General features: G+C 34.9%; 1 protein-coding gene across 32 annotated transcripts in view; it reads right to left on the bottom strand.

Annotated features, from left to right (window-relative positions):
- The window catches only part of LOC134602740 (protocadherin gamma-A4-like), a 487,733-nt gene that overhangs the window by 66,227 nt on the left and 409,126 nt on the right, over positions 1-12,380 (bottom strand). For 2 of the 32 annotated variants that reach the window (XM_063447942.1, XM_063447939.1), the window contains exon 1: positions 8,974-11,602. The exons of 28 other annotated variants lie outside the window; for them this stretch is intronic. In XM_063447942.1, the coding sequence (XP_063304012.1) occupies positions 8,974-11,415 (2,442 nt within the window). In that variant the 5' untranslated portion in view covers positions 11,416-11,602. Of the gene's footprint in view, positions 1-2,478; positions 5,072-8,973; positions 11,603-12,380 lie in introns of those variants that run through there. 2 more of the 32 variants (XM_063447936.1, XM_063447931.1) reach the window with 1 other exon arrangement.

A 12,380-nucleotide genomic window follows, 5' to 3' on the forward strand; every position in this document is an offset into this window, starting at 1 on the left:
TTTTAAGCTGCTCTAAACGCCGCCGGGCGTAATTGTACGCCCTCCGTTTTTTTTTTCCCCACGCCGGCGATCGCGGTTGGGGGGACTCCCAGGGAGCCCCCCACAGCACCTCCGTCCTCTTCAGCCCCCCCGGGCCATGTGAGAGGCATTGCCAGCAGGGGGACTAACTGTAATGACAGGTAGTCCCCCTGCTGGCTGAAATCAAATAAAAAAAATGTTAAAATAAGTGTAAAAAAAATAATTATATACTTAGATCATATATATATATATATACACATATACATACACACACATACACTGTCTAGGTGTATTTTAATATTAATATATATATATCAAATTACACGTAGACTGATACTGATAAAAAAAAAAAAAATATATATATATATATATATATATATAAATATATATATAATTATTGTTATATATATATATTTATATATAATATAAAAAATTATGTAAATAAGTAAAAAAATTAAATTAAAAAAATAATTAAAAATAAATTATTAAAAAATATATAGATGTGTTTATTTCATTCTAACTATATTGTGATATTAATATATATATATATATATATATATATATATATATATATATATACATATATATATATATATATGTATTTATATCACAATACATGTAGAACGAAATAATATATATATTTATATACATAAATATATACGTATATATAACTATAGATATACCTATATATAAATAAAAATATAACAAAAATTATATATATATATACGTATTTTTTTTATACACATATGTATGTATATATATTAGGTATCCTAATTAATTACAATTAGCGGGACCTGCCTGACAACCCATGCCGAAAGTATAGGAAATTTAATTTGCTAGCACTATATTTAACCCTATAACTTTCCAAAACACCATAAACCCTGTACATGGGGGGTACTGTTTTACTCGGGAGACTTCGCTGAACACAAATATTAGTGTTTCAAAACAGTAAAATGTATTACAACGATGATATCGCCAGTAAAAGTGATGTTGTTTTGCATTGTACATGCACAAACAGCACTTACACGGACTATTATTTTCACTTCATGTAATGCCTAGAAGTTGCACTATCATCAGGATATAGCGGCAAAAGGAGCAAGTAAAGTCAAAAAGCATGCAATCATTATTACTGGTTTTAGCAAACAATTACAATTAAAGTACTGAAAATGTTCTTTGCCCTATGATACATGAGATGGGTGACCATCTTGGTCTGGGTTATACTTAAAATAAAGTCAAAAATACAATCTGAGATACTGGATCCAACAAATTGCCCTTACATCTGGCTTGCTCTTTCCAAAGTTACATACAGCTATCATAACAATTATTGATAATAATTAATATTATTATACCAATGAATAAAGTAATTGAAAATTGCTCATAACTCATGATAACCTTTTTTTCATGTGATTCACAGTTTTCTTTAAAATTTATAGTAACGATTATCAAATTAAATCACAATTCAGGTTTGTCCAAGCACAGCCCGGTCGCAATTTGCAAATAAGGGGGAGACACAGACACATTGTTTCACTTCTCTCTTCTCTGTATGCTTTGACTGACAGGTGCAAAGGACATTACTTGTAACAATGCTTGACAACGAACACAATGAAAGTATCCAATAACAAGTTAAAGATCAGTTAGTTGCTAATTTTTATTTTTTTTTACAAATAAGAGCCATATAATGTCTCTAGACAATTTTGCTACAATGTATTTTCAGAGTAAAAAATAAAGACAGACAGACATATATAGATAGATAGATAGATCTGATGGACTGAAACAAAAATTGTAAGATTTATCGCAACCATTTAATACTGGTTGCAATAAATCTGGTAAATATTCACATACAGATTAACTTGCTTTACTGAGCTGAGTAAATCAATCAAAATCCCAGAATTTAGGGATAATGACTCAGTATTGATGAGGATACTGGAAAGAACATAAGGGCTGGTTTGGAAACCACTGGTTTATTCTAGCATGATTAACTTTTTTGCTTCATGTCTTTGAAAAGTACTAATTAAGCAGCAAGTGGTTTAGTTATTCTTCATGCATTGTCTATTTACATTATTAACATATAGTGCAGCACACATACAAACAATAATGCAAAATTTAGGATTCAAAATATTTCTCATATTCAAATAATAATTTGAATAATATTGATTGCATTGTTATCCACTGTTTCTAGCTGAAACATTTGGTGTAATTTAAATATAAAGGAGGTGTGAATGCATTTTCATAATATATGAACAATGTGCATCTTAGCGTAATATATTATTAAAGACCAGTTCTTTTTAAGTGAGTTCAATTTGATATAAACTGGTTATTGAGTGATAAGTGTAAGACACAACCCATATAATTACCTAAATTCTTAAATGTGGCTAAAATAACATTTTGCAATTCTATATTAGTTTTCTTTTCAAAGCTACAGTTATTCAAGTATTAGAAAAATACATAAATGTTCCTCACCTGTTTAGAGTCATTCAACAAGCTCGAGTCATATTGAGCCTCCATCTCTTTGCTCATATTAGTCAAGTAAGGAAAGTTTAAAGAGTTTGTCACTGTGAAATTACTTTCTTCTGCATTTGGGGGAAAACATGTTGGGTAACATTGGCCTTGAGGTTCTGATGGAACCATCCTTACTTCCATATATTTTAAGGTCCCATCTGTGTTCAAGTAAAGTGTTGGTTTATATTGATCTGCATAGTTCTGTGAATGTGATTTGCTTAAAAAACAAGACCCACAACTGTTGGAATATGGATCCCTTTTTAAACATCTCACAAGCAAAATGATAAATGTCACAAGTGACACTAAGCTTATGGCCACTAGGGAAATAATGAGATACAATGTCAGATCTGCTGATGATTTTGAATTTGTAGGATAGTCTACAGACTTTGGCAGTTCGTGAGCAAAGCTTTCAACTACATTTATAAATACAGTGACTGTTGCTGATAAAGAGGGTTGCCCGTGATCTCTGACTGAAACTACAAGATGTTGCTCAGCATTGTCTGTTTCAAGTAATCCTCTAATAGTCCTAATTTCTCCAGTATATTCTGAAACCTGAAATAAAGTGGGATTGGTGGCTTTAACAAGACTGTAAGCAAGCCAGGCATTGTGACCAGAATCCAGATCGACAGCAGAAATCTTTGTTATTAAATACCCAGTAGATGCAGACATTGGGATCTTCTCTAGGGCAGTAAACTCTCCTGAGTTCTCTGGATGTAATATAGTGGGATGATTATCATTTGTATCCAAAATAAATATAAAAACTGAAACATTGGAAAATAACATTGGAGATCCGTTGTCTTCCACTTTTGCACTTATTTGTAGAACTTGAAATTGTTCGTAATCAAAAGAACGCTGAGCATAAATGTTTCCATTTTCAGTGTTGATGTATACAAATGAAGAGAGGGAAGAACCATCTAATTTACTTTCAGCTATAGAATATCTCAGCTTTGCATTATTTCCCTCATCTGCATCAGAAGCAGATACAGTACATAACAAGCTGCCAGGTTCATTATTTTCCTTTATAAAGGCTTGGTAAGCAGGTTGAATAAATGCAGGAGAGTTATCATTAATGTCAGATATATTAATGAAAATTGTGGTTTGATTGCGTAAACAAGGAGAACCCAAATCAGATGCAACAATATGAATAGTATATTGAGAGATTTTTTCTCTGTCGAGGTATTCACTAGTGACTAATGAATAGCGATTGCTAAATGGCTGGCATTTAAATGGTACATTTGGAGATACTTCTAACCGTACCTCACCATTCTTTCCTGAATCTGAATCTCTCACTGTGATAAATCCAACAACTGTTCCTACTGCAGAATTTTCAGGCACTTCATTTGTCTTAGAGGTAAATATTATTTCTGGTGTATTATCATTTACATCTTCTACTTCAATCTGTATCAGACATTGCCCTTCAAGTTCAGGTGAACCTTTATCGATGGCTCTGACAGACAATTCATAAAAATTAGATTCTTCAAAATCTACATTTCCCTTGATAAATATTTCACCAGTCTGTGCATTTAAATCAAATATTTTCTTTGCTGCATCTAAGGTATGATGATCAAAAAAATACATAATTTCACCATTGGATCCCTCATCCAAATCTGTAGCATTAAGGATAAACACAGTTGTTTTTAAAGGGATGTTTTCTAATAAAGTGATCTTGTAAATTGGTTGTTCAAATACTGGTGCATTATCATTAATATCTAGAACAATAACATGTATCTGTGTAGATCCCGACCTTATTTGTTCTCCACCATCAACAGCAGTAAGGACAAGATTATGTTCCTTAATTTCCTCTCTATCCAGAATTTTTTCTAACACTAATTCTGGGATGAGACTTCCGTCTTTGCGGCTTTTTATCGACAATGAAAAATAAGGATTAGGAGTCAATCTATACTGGGTTACAGTATTAATTCCCACATCTGAATCTTCTGCAATTGGTAGAGGGAATCGACTACCTGGGCTGGCATGTGCTTCTGTAATTCTTATAAGTTGACCAACCACTGGAAATATAGGGGAGTTATCATTTATGTCTAATACTTCTATGTCAAGACTAAATAGCTCCAAAGGATTTTCAGCAACTACTTCTAGATGCAATAAACACTTTGTGCTGGATCCGCATATTGTCTCTCTATCAATCCTTTCTTTCACAGTCAATGCTCCATTTCCCTGATTAATCACAAAATATCTGCTTTTTTCTTCTGATCCCAAACCCAATCTGCGATTATTCACTTGTGCCAGATTTAACATCAAATCTGAAGCAACATTTCCTATTAATGTCTCCGTCTCTGCTTCCTCAATCATGGAATAGCGAAGCTGCCCAGCGACCAAGCCCAAGCTATAAAGAAAACATACACATACTACTTGCCATTTCCAAGATTTTGGGGAATTCTGGAAGTCCATATCTTAAATCCTTTCCCTGAACAACAAAGGTGTCCTTATAATCCCATGAGTGTGTTGGTTAAATACAAGTTTGAATCCTTATAAATGTACAAAATAATGCAATGCAATGAAAACATCCTCTGGATTGGGTTCAGTACAGCAGCTCTTCTTTGTGTGTCTGGGAAAATGGGAGGTTTTTTCACCAAACCAAGGGGAGGAGAGAAAGGATAATATAAGCAGATCTACTGGTGCAGCTAAAGAAATGATTGGATGACAGGTCTGCCCTCTGCTGGTTGATAGTGATAATATTTATAAGAATATTTACAAGAAAACTGAAACATTTCAATGTCACCTTTATCAATATTTCTGTTAGAAATAAATTGATTTTAATGACAATACAATGTGATAATGGTTATACAAGTAGTTATGTGAAAGCAAAATATGCTATTCAGTCTATTGTAGTAAAAATAAGCTGATTTTAAAACTGCCATTTTTCAAGACATTTTAATTAATGATGTTAAGTGATAGCATTGAATAACTTTAATAAAAAAAAATCAGAATAAGATATTTACTTGCAAATTATATGAAATAGTTAATTATTGTCTTGATTTTATATGCTATGTATGTAACAAGCTTATGGTCCTCAAGAAATGTCCTCAGGAGATGTCCCCAGCGTTGCCCCATCTTATATCTAGGAATATATAGTTACTGTTGTACACACAGTGAAGGCTATGGCATAATTCATAATGATGATTTTGGATGAAATTAGAAAGATATGTTTAAAACAAAAAACAAAAACGGCAACTGATATAAAGGTTTCTTCTAAAGAGAAAAAACTGTAAAAGTCGAAAGCTAAATCATAAGTTTGTCCTGTAATTAGTTATTAGCTTGATGCCACTCTGACATACTAGGGATTGTGAAGTCATTAATTTGCTCTTGAAGATCATCTACACCTATGAGAGGATTCTAACTGAGGAACGCAATTAAATATTTAAATTCAGAAATGAACAACATATCTATCTGTCTCCACTGGTGTCTGTCTTTTTGTCTGTCTGTCTATCTATCTATCTATCTATCTGTCTATCCATTTATCTATGCATCCACACTTTGTGGCAACACCTTTTACCTTATTACCTTATTCCAATTCACCACATCCCAAATATACTGTAATAGATTGAGACTTGTTGATGACTGTGGAAACCATTGGGGCACAGTGAACTCATGATTGTGTTTGTGGAATTAGCTTGAGATGATGTGTGCATGGTATCTTGATGGAAGTTGTCAGTAGAATAAGAATGGTCATGGTCGTGGTATCAAGGGTCTAAGGTTTGTCAAGACAAAAATTCCATTCACTATTTCACCAATTCCATTACTTTATTGGTACACCAAATTCTAACACTAGTATCTGTCGGTCACAGCAAAAATCAAGAATCATGAACCCAATTGTTAGTTTTCAATCTCTAGTATGTTTTGGTGCATCTGTGCCTACTGTAGCCTTAAATTCACTTGAAAGTCTCAATAAGAAGGCATTTTCATTCTTAGAACTGCCACTCTCCGGACATTTCTTTTATAACATTCTCTGTAAGCTCTAGAGAGTTTCAGAGATACTCAGATTAACATCTCAGGAACCAACAACCATTTTGTTTACAATAACTCACATTGTTACGTGTTGTGTTTTTTTTTAACAACAGCTGAACCTTTTGACCATAGCTGCATGATTTTATGCTGATGCATTTTGATATACTAAATGCATAAGCATTTATTCTAAAATTTTTATTACTTTTAGTAAACGCACATTTAGTTGTCACTGTAATAGTTAATTAGTTAATTATTTAATAATAGAGTTTGGATTCAGTAAGGCTAGCAACAAAAATATTTGGTAGGATCCATTAAACTATGGAATCTAAAAATACATCTATAATACAGTAAATAAAAACACATTAATATACATGAAAAAAAAGAATAATGTGTACAATTAATGTTTAGCTATCAGGAAGTGTTTGTATGCATTATTAATAAACAAATTGAAGATGTAAAAGGCCTATACACAAAAGGCCTATTTCTCTCAAATCTTTTTCACAAATCTGTCTAAATCTGCGTTAGTCGGCACTTCTCCTTTGCCAAGATAATCCATCCACCTCACAGGTGTGGCATATCAAGATGCTGATTAGACAGCATGATTATTGCAAAGGTGTGCCTTAGGATGGCCACAATATAAGGCCACTCCTAAAAGTGCAGTTTAACTGTATTGGGGAGGTCTAGGGGGGTCCAAAAACCAGTTAGTATCTGGTGTGACCACCATTTGCCTCACTCAGTGCAACACATCTCCTTTGCATAGAGTTGATAAGGTCGTTGATTGTGGCCTGTGGAATGTTGGACCACTCCTCTTCAATGGCAGTGTGAAGTTGCTGGATATTGGTAGGACCTTGAACACGCTGTCATATACGCCGATCCAGAGCATCCCAAACATGCTCAGTGGGAGACATGTCCGGTGAGTATGCTGGCCATGCAAAAACTGGGATGTTTTCAGCTTCCAGGAATTGTTAACAGATCCTTGCACCATGGGGTATGCTTTATCATGATGCAACATGAGGTGATAGTCATGGATAAATGGCACAACAATGGGCCTCAGGATCTTGTCACGGTATCTCTGTGCATTCAAAAGGACATCAATAAAATGCACCTGTGTTTGTTGTCCATAACATACAGCTGCCCATACCATAGCCGCACTGCCACCATGGGCCACTCGATCCACAATGTTGACATAAGCAAACTGCTCACCCACACGACGCCATACACGCTGTCTGCCATCTGCCCTGTACAGTGAAAACCGTGATTCATCCATGAAAAGAACACCTCTCCAAAGTGCCATACACCATCAAATGTGAGCATTTGCCCACTCAAGTCAGTTACGACGACAAACTGCAGTCAGTTCGAGACCCCGATGAGGACGACGAGCATGCAGATTAGCTTCCCTGAGACGGTTTCTGACAGTTTGTGCTGAAATTCTTTGGTTATGCAAACCGATTGTTGAAACAGCTGTCCGGGTGGCTGGTCTTAGATGATCTTGGAGGTGAAGATGCTGGATGTGGTGGTCCTGGGCTGGTGTGGTCACACGTGGTCTGTGGTTGAAAGGTCGGTTTGATGTACTGGCACATTCTCTGAAACGCCTTTGGAGATGGCTTATGGTAGAGAAATGAACATTCAATTCATGGGCAACAGCTCTGGTGGATATTCATACAGTCAGCATGCCGTTTGCACGGCCCCTCAAAACCGACATCTGTGGAATTGTGTTGTGTGATAAAACTGCACATTTTAGAGTGGCCTTTTAATGTGGCTGTATTGAACACATGCAATAATCATGCTGTCTAATCAGCATCTTGATATGCCACACTTGTGAGGTGGATGGATTATCTCAGCAAATGAGAAGTGCTCAATAACACAGATTTAGACAGATTTGTGGACAATATTTGAGAGAAATAGGCCTTTTCTGTACATAGAAAAAGTCTTAGATCTTTAAGTTCAGCTCATGAAAAATGGGGGCAAAAACAAAAGTGTATAATTTTGTTCAGTGTCTATTTCTCTCTTTCAATCATCTACCTGTTTTTCTGTTTGTTTGTCCGTCTGTCTGTTGGTTGTCTTTATCGTTTAGCTGATGCACAATTTTATTTAAAAACAAGATAGAAATTAGGACTCATAATATTTATGTGAATTACATTATGAATTATAATTATATTATGAATTCATAATTTCCACTTCTGTGTATTTATCAGGTTACAAAGATCTGCTATGCATCCATACCAATTACATTATGTGGCCCTAAAAATATGAAAATCTGTAACCACATGGTAGAGTAATGCATAGAACACTGATTAAAAACAGAAACACTTTTACCATTTGCTGAACTTTTCTTTTGTACAAATATAGATACAGGACAACATGCTTTCTGTATGTTTGCATAGAAAATATACTATTTATATGAAATACTTTCAGAAAAAGATAGTGTGTTTTTTATTATAATTTCAAGTTAAGCCTAATCACAGTTCCACTTTTTTTCTGCTGACTCACCTGACTTAGTTCTTTTGCCCACTTGGGGAAAGAGGAGGGCTCAGTGTTCATATTATTCAATTGAGGAGTATTTTGAGTTTTTCCCAATAAAAAATCAGTTGTTCCCGTTGTTGGTGGGAAACAAGCAGAATAACATTGTCCCTGTGATTCTGCTGGAGCCATCCTGACCTCCATATATTTTAAAGTTCCATCTGTGTTCAAATACAGAGTTGGTTGATACTGCTCTGAAGAGTGCTTGGAGTGTGATTTGTTTAAAAAACAAGGAGCACAAACTCCTTCAGAATTTCCATTTTTGAAGCATTTCACAAGTAATATAATAAAGGTAACAAGAGAAACTAAACTAATGGCTACCAATGAAATAATAAGATATAGTGTTAATTCTGGTGTGGACTTAGAGCTTGGAATAAAATCAAGGGATCTGTGTGCTTCTTTAGGAACATTTTCTAAGATATTTACACATATTGTGACTGTACTTGACAAAGATGGCTCCCCATGATCTCTGACTGATACCATCAGATATTGTTCAGTTTTATCTGTCTCTTGAAAAGAACGAATAGTTCTGATTTCTCCAGTATATTCAGAGATTTGAAACAAACTCTGGCTGGTAAGCTCAACAAGACTATAAGCAAGCCAGGCATTGTGACCAGAGTCCGGGTCCACAGCATAAACCTTTGTTACTAAATAACCAGACGATGCAGTAATTGGGATTTTTTCTTGGGGAATAAATTCTCCAGAGTTCTTTGGATATAACAAAGTGGGGTAATTATCATTTGTATCCAAAACAAATATGAAAACTGATGCATTGCAATATAAGCTTGGAGATCCAAAATCTTCTACTCTTATATCAACTTGTAGAACTTGGAATTGTTCATAATCAAATGAACGCTGGGCATAAATGTTTCCATTCTCAGAATTGATGTATACAAAAGAAGAGATAAAAGAACTATCAATTTTACTTTCAGCAATAGAAAATCTCAGTTTTGCATTGTCTCCATCATCTGGATCTGAAGCAAGTACAGTACACAATAAGCTGCCTGGTTCATTGTTCTCTTTTATGAAGGCTTTGTAAACAGACTGGAGAAACACGGGTGAATTATCATTAACATCCATAATCCTTATACTTATACTAGTCTGATTTTTTAAAGAAGGTGAGCCTAGATCATAGGCAAGAAGTTGAATGCTATATTTTGATACCTTTTCTCTGTCCAGGTGTCCATCAGTTACTAAAGAATAACGATTGTTAAAGGGTTGACATTTAAATGGTAAATCTGATGGTACTTCCAACACAATTTCTCCATTCTTACCAGAATCTTTGTCTCTCACTGTAATATATCCGACAACTGTTCCTATTGGTGTATTTTCAGGCACTTCATTAGTCTTGGAGGTAAAAATGATTTCTGGGGTATTATCATTTACATCTTCTACTTTAACTTGTACAAGGCACCTTCCTTCAAGTTCAGGAGATCCTTTGTCTCTGGCTCTGACAGATAATTCATAAACCTGTAATTCTTCAAAATCCACAATTCCCTTAATAAATATTTCACCTGTATGTGGATTTAAATCAAATATCTCCTTTGCTGCATCTTGGGCACGGTGATAAAATGAATATATAATTTCACCATTGGATCCCTCATCTAGATCTGTAGCATTCAGTTGCATGACAACTGTGTTCAAAGGGGAATTTTCCATTAAATTGATCTTATACCGAGGCTGTTCAAAGCTTGGTGCATTGTCATTTATATCTAAAACTATGATGGTGATCTGAATTGATCCTGACCTTATTTGTTCTCCTCCATCAAAAGCAGTAAGCATAAGTTTATGTTCTCCTTTTTCTTCCCTATCTAATATTTTCTCCAGTATCAGCTCTGGAATTAGAGTTCCATCATGATGACTTGTAACAGACAAAGAAAAATAAGGATTTGGATTCAGCGTATACTGGCTAATACCATTAACACCCACATCTGGATCTTGTGCAATTTCTATAGGAAATTGAGTACCTGGGGTTGCAAATACTTCTGTAATTGGTATATACTGATACATGACTGGAAAAGCAGGATGATTATCATTTATGTCTAATATTTCCACTTCTAGACTAAATAGTTCTAGTGGGTTCTCAGCACTAATCTCAAAATGCAAGAAACAGCTTGATCTTGATCCACAAAGGCTTTCTCTATCAATCCTTTCTGTAACAGTCAAGGCACCATTCTCTTTGTTCATGGAAAAATATCTGCTGCTTCCTTCAGATCCTAAACTGAGCCGACGCTTACTGATTTCTGCAACATTTAACCCAAGATTCTCAGCCACGTTCCCTACCAATGATCCCTTGTTTAATTCCTCAACAATCGAATAACGAAGCTGTCCAGAGACCCTGAGCCAGCTACATAGATAATAGAAATATACTACTTGCCATTTCCAAGTCTTTGGGGAGCTCCAGAAGTCCATATCTTAAACCCTTCCCTTTGAAATATTGTGCAATAAAGGTCCATGTATAATCCACTTTGTTTATAGAGTTAAAAAAGCCTCAGAATAACAAAAAAATATATATAAATGTCATAAAAATATAAACAGGATTCACACTGAACAGCAGCTCCTTCTTGTGTGTCATTGGAAAGATGGGAGGTTGATTCACTGATTAAGTAGGAGGAGAGAGGAGGGATGGCGTAAACAGATCCTTTTGTGCAGCTACAAAAATGATTGGATGACAGGTGCACCCTCTGCTGGACACTACTGTTAACTTAATTTACAGAAAATATTAAATATTTCAATGCCGCTTCAGTATACAAATATAAAAAAAAGTTAAAAGTAAATGTATGATAGTAGTAACTGGACCACATTTTATAAGAGCTATATGCAAGCCACTTTTAAAAAGTATAAACCATTTTTTTCTAGTTAAAGAGAATTCTAGTTCAAGTCTAGCTCTCTCTCTTTCTTTCTCTCTCACACACACACACACACACACACACACACACACACACACACACACACACACACACACACACACACACACACACACACACACACACACACACACACACACTCTCTCTCTCGCTCTATCCATGATTTTAGAATTTTTTTTTAATTGCTGCTTACTTTTTACTAAGAAACAGTTTATATAAGTAATGTATTTGGAGAAGGTTATTTACTTAATAAATACATTTTTCTTTCACATGTCAAAATGGGAATATTTTAATTATTGGAATACTACTCAAGTACACAAAATCCTTTGGCCTCTATTCTCCTTTCAAAAATATGATATATTTATTATTTTATGCTGTTGCTTCACCCAGTGCTGTCATCCCTGATCGTAATAACATATGAGTCTTTTTAATTAAAGGAATGGTCATTGAAAACTCCAGGCACCCAGACCCCTTCTGCCCACTGGAGTGGTCTGGGTGCCAACTCCCACT

The sequence above is a fragment of the Pelobates fuscus genome, chromosome 3, assembly GCF_036172605.1.
Source record: "Pelobates fuscus isolate aPelFus1 chromosome 3, aPelFus1.pri, whole genome shotgun sequence".
NCBI lineage: Eukaryota > Metazoa > Chordata > Amphibia > Anura > Pelobatidae > Pelobates > Pelobates fuscus.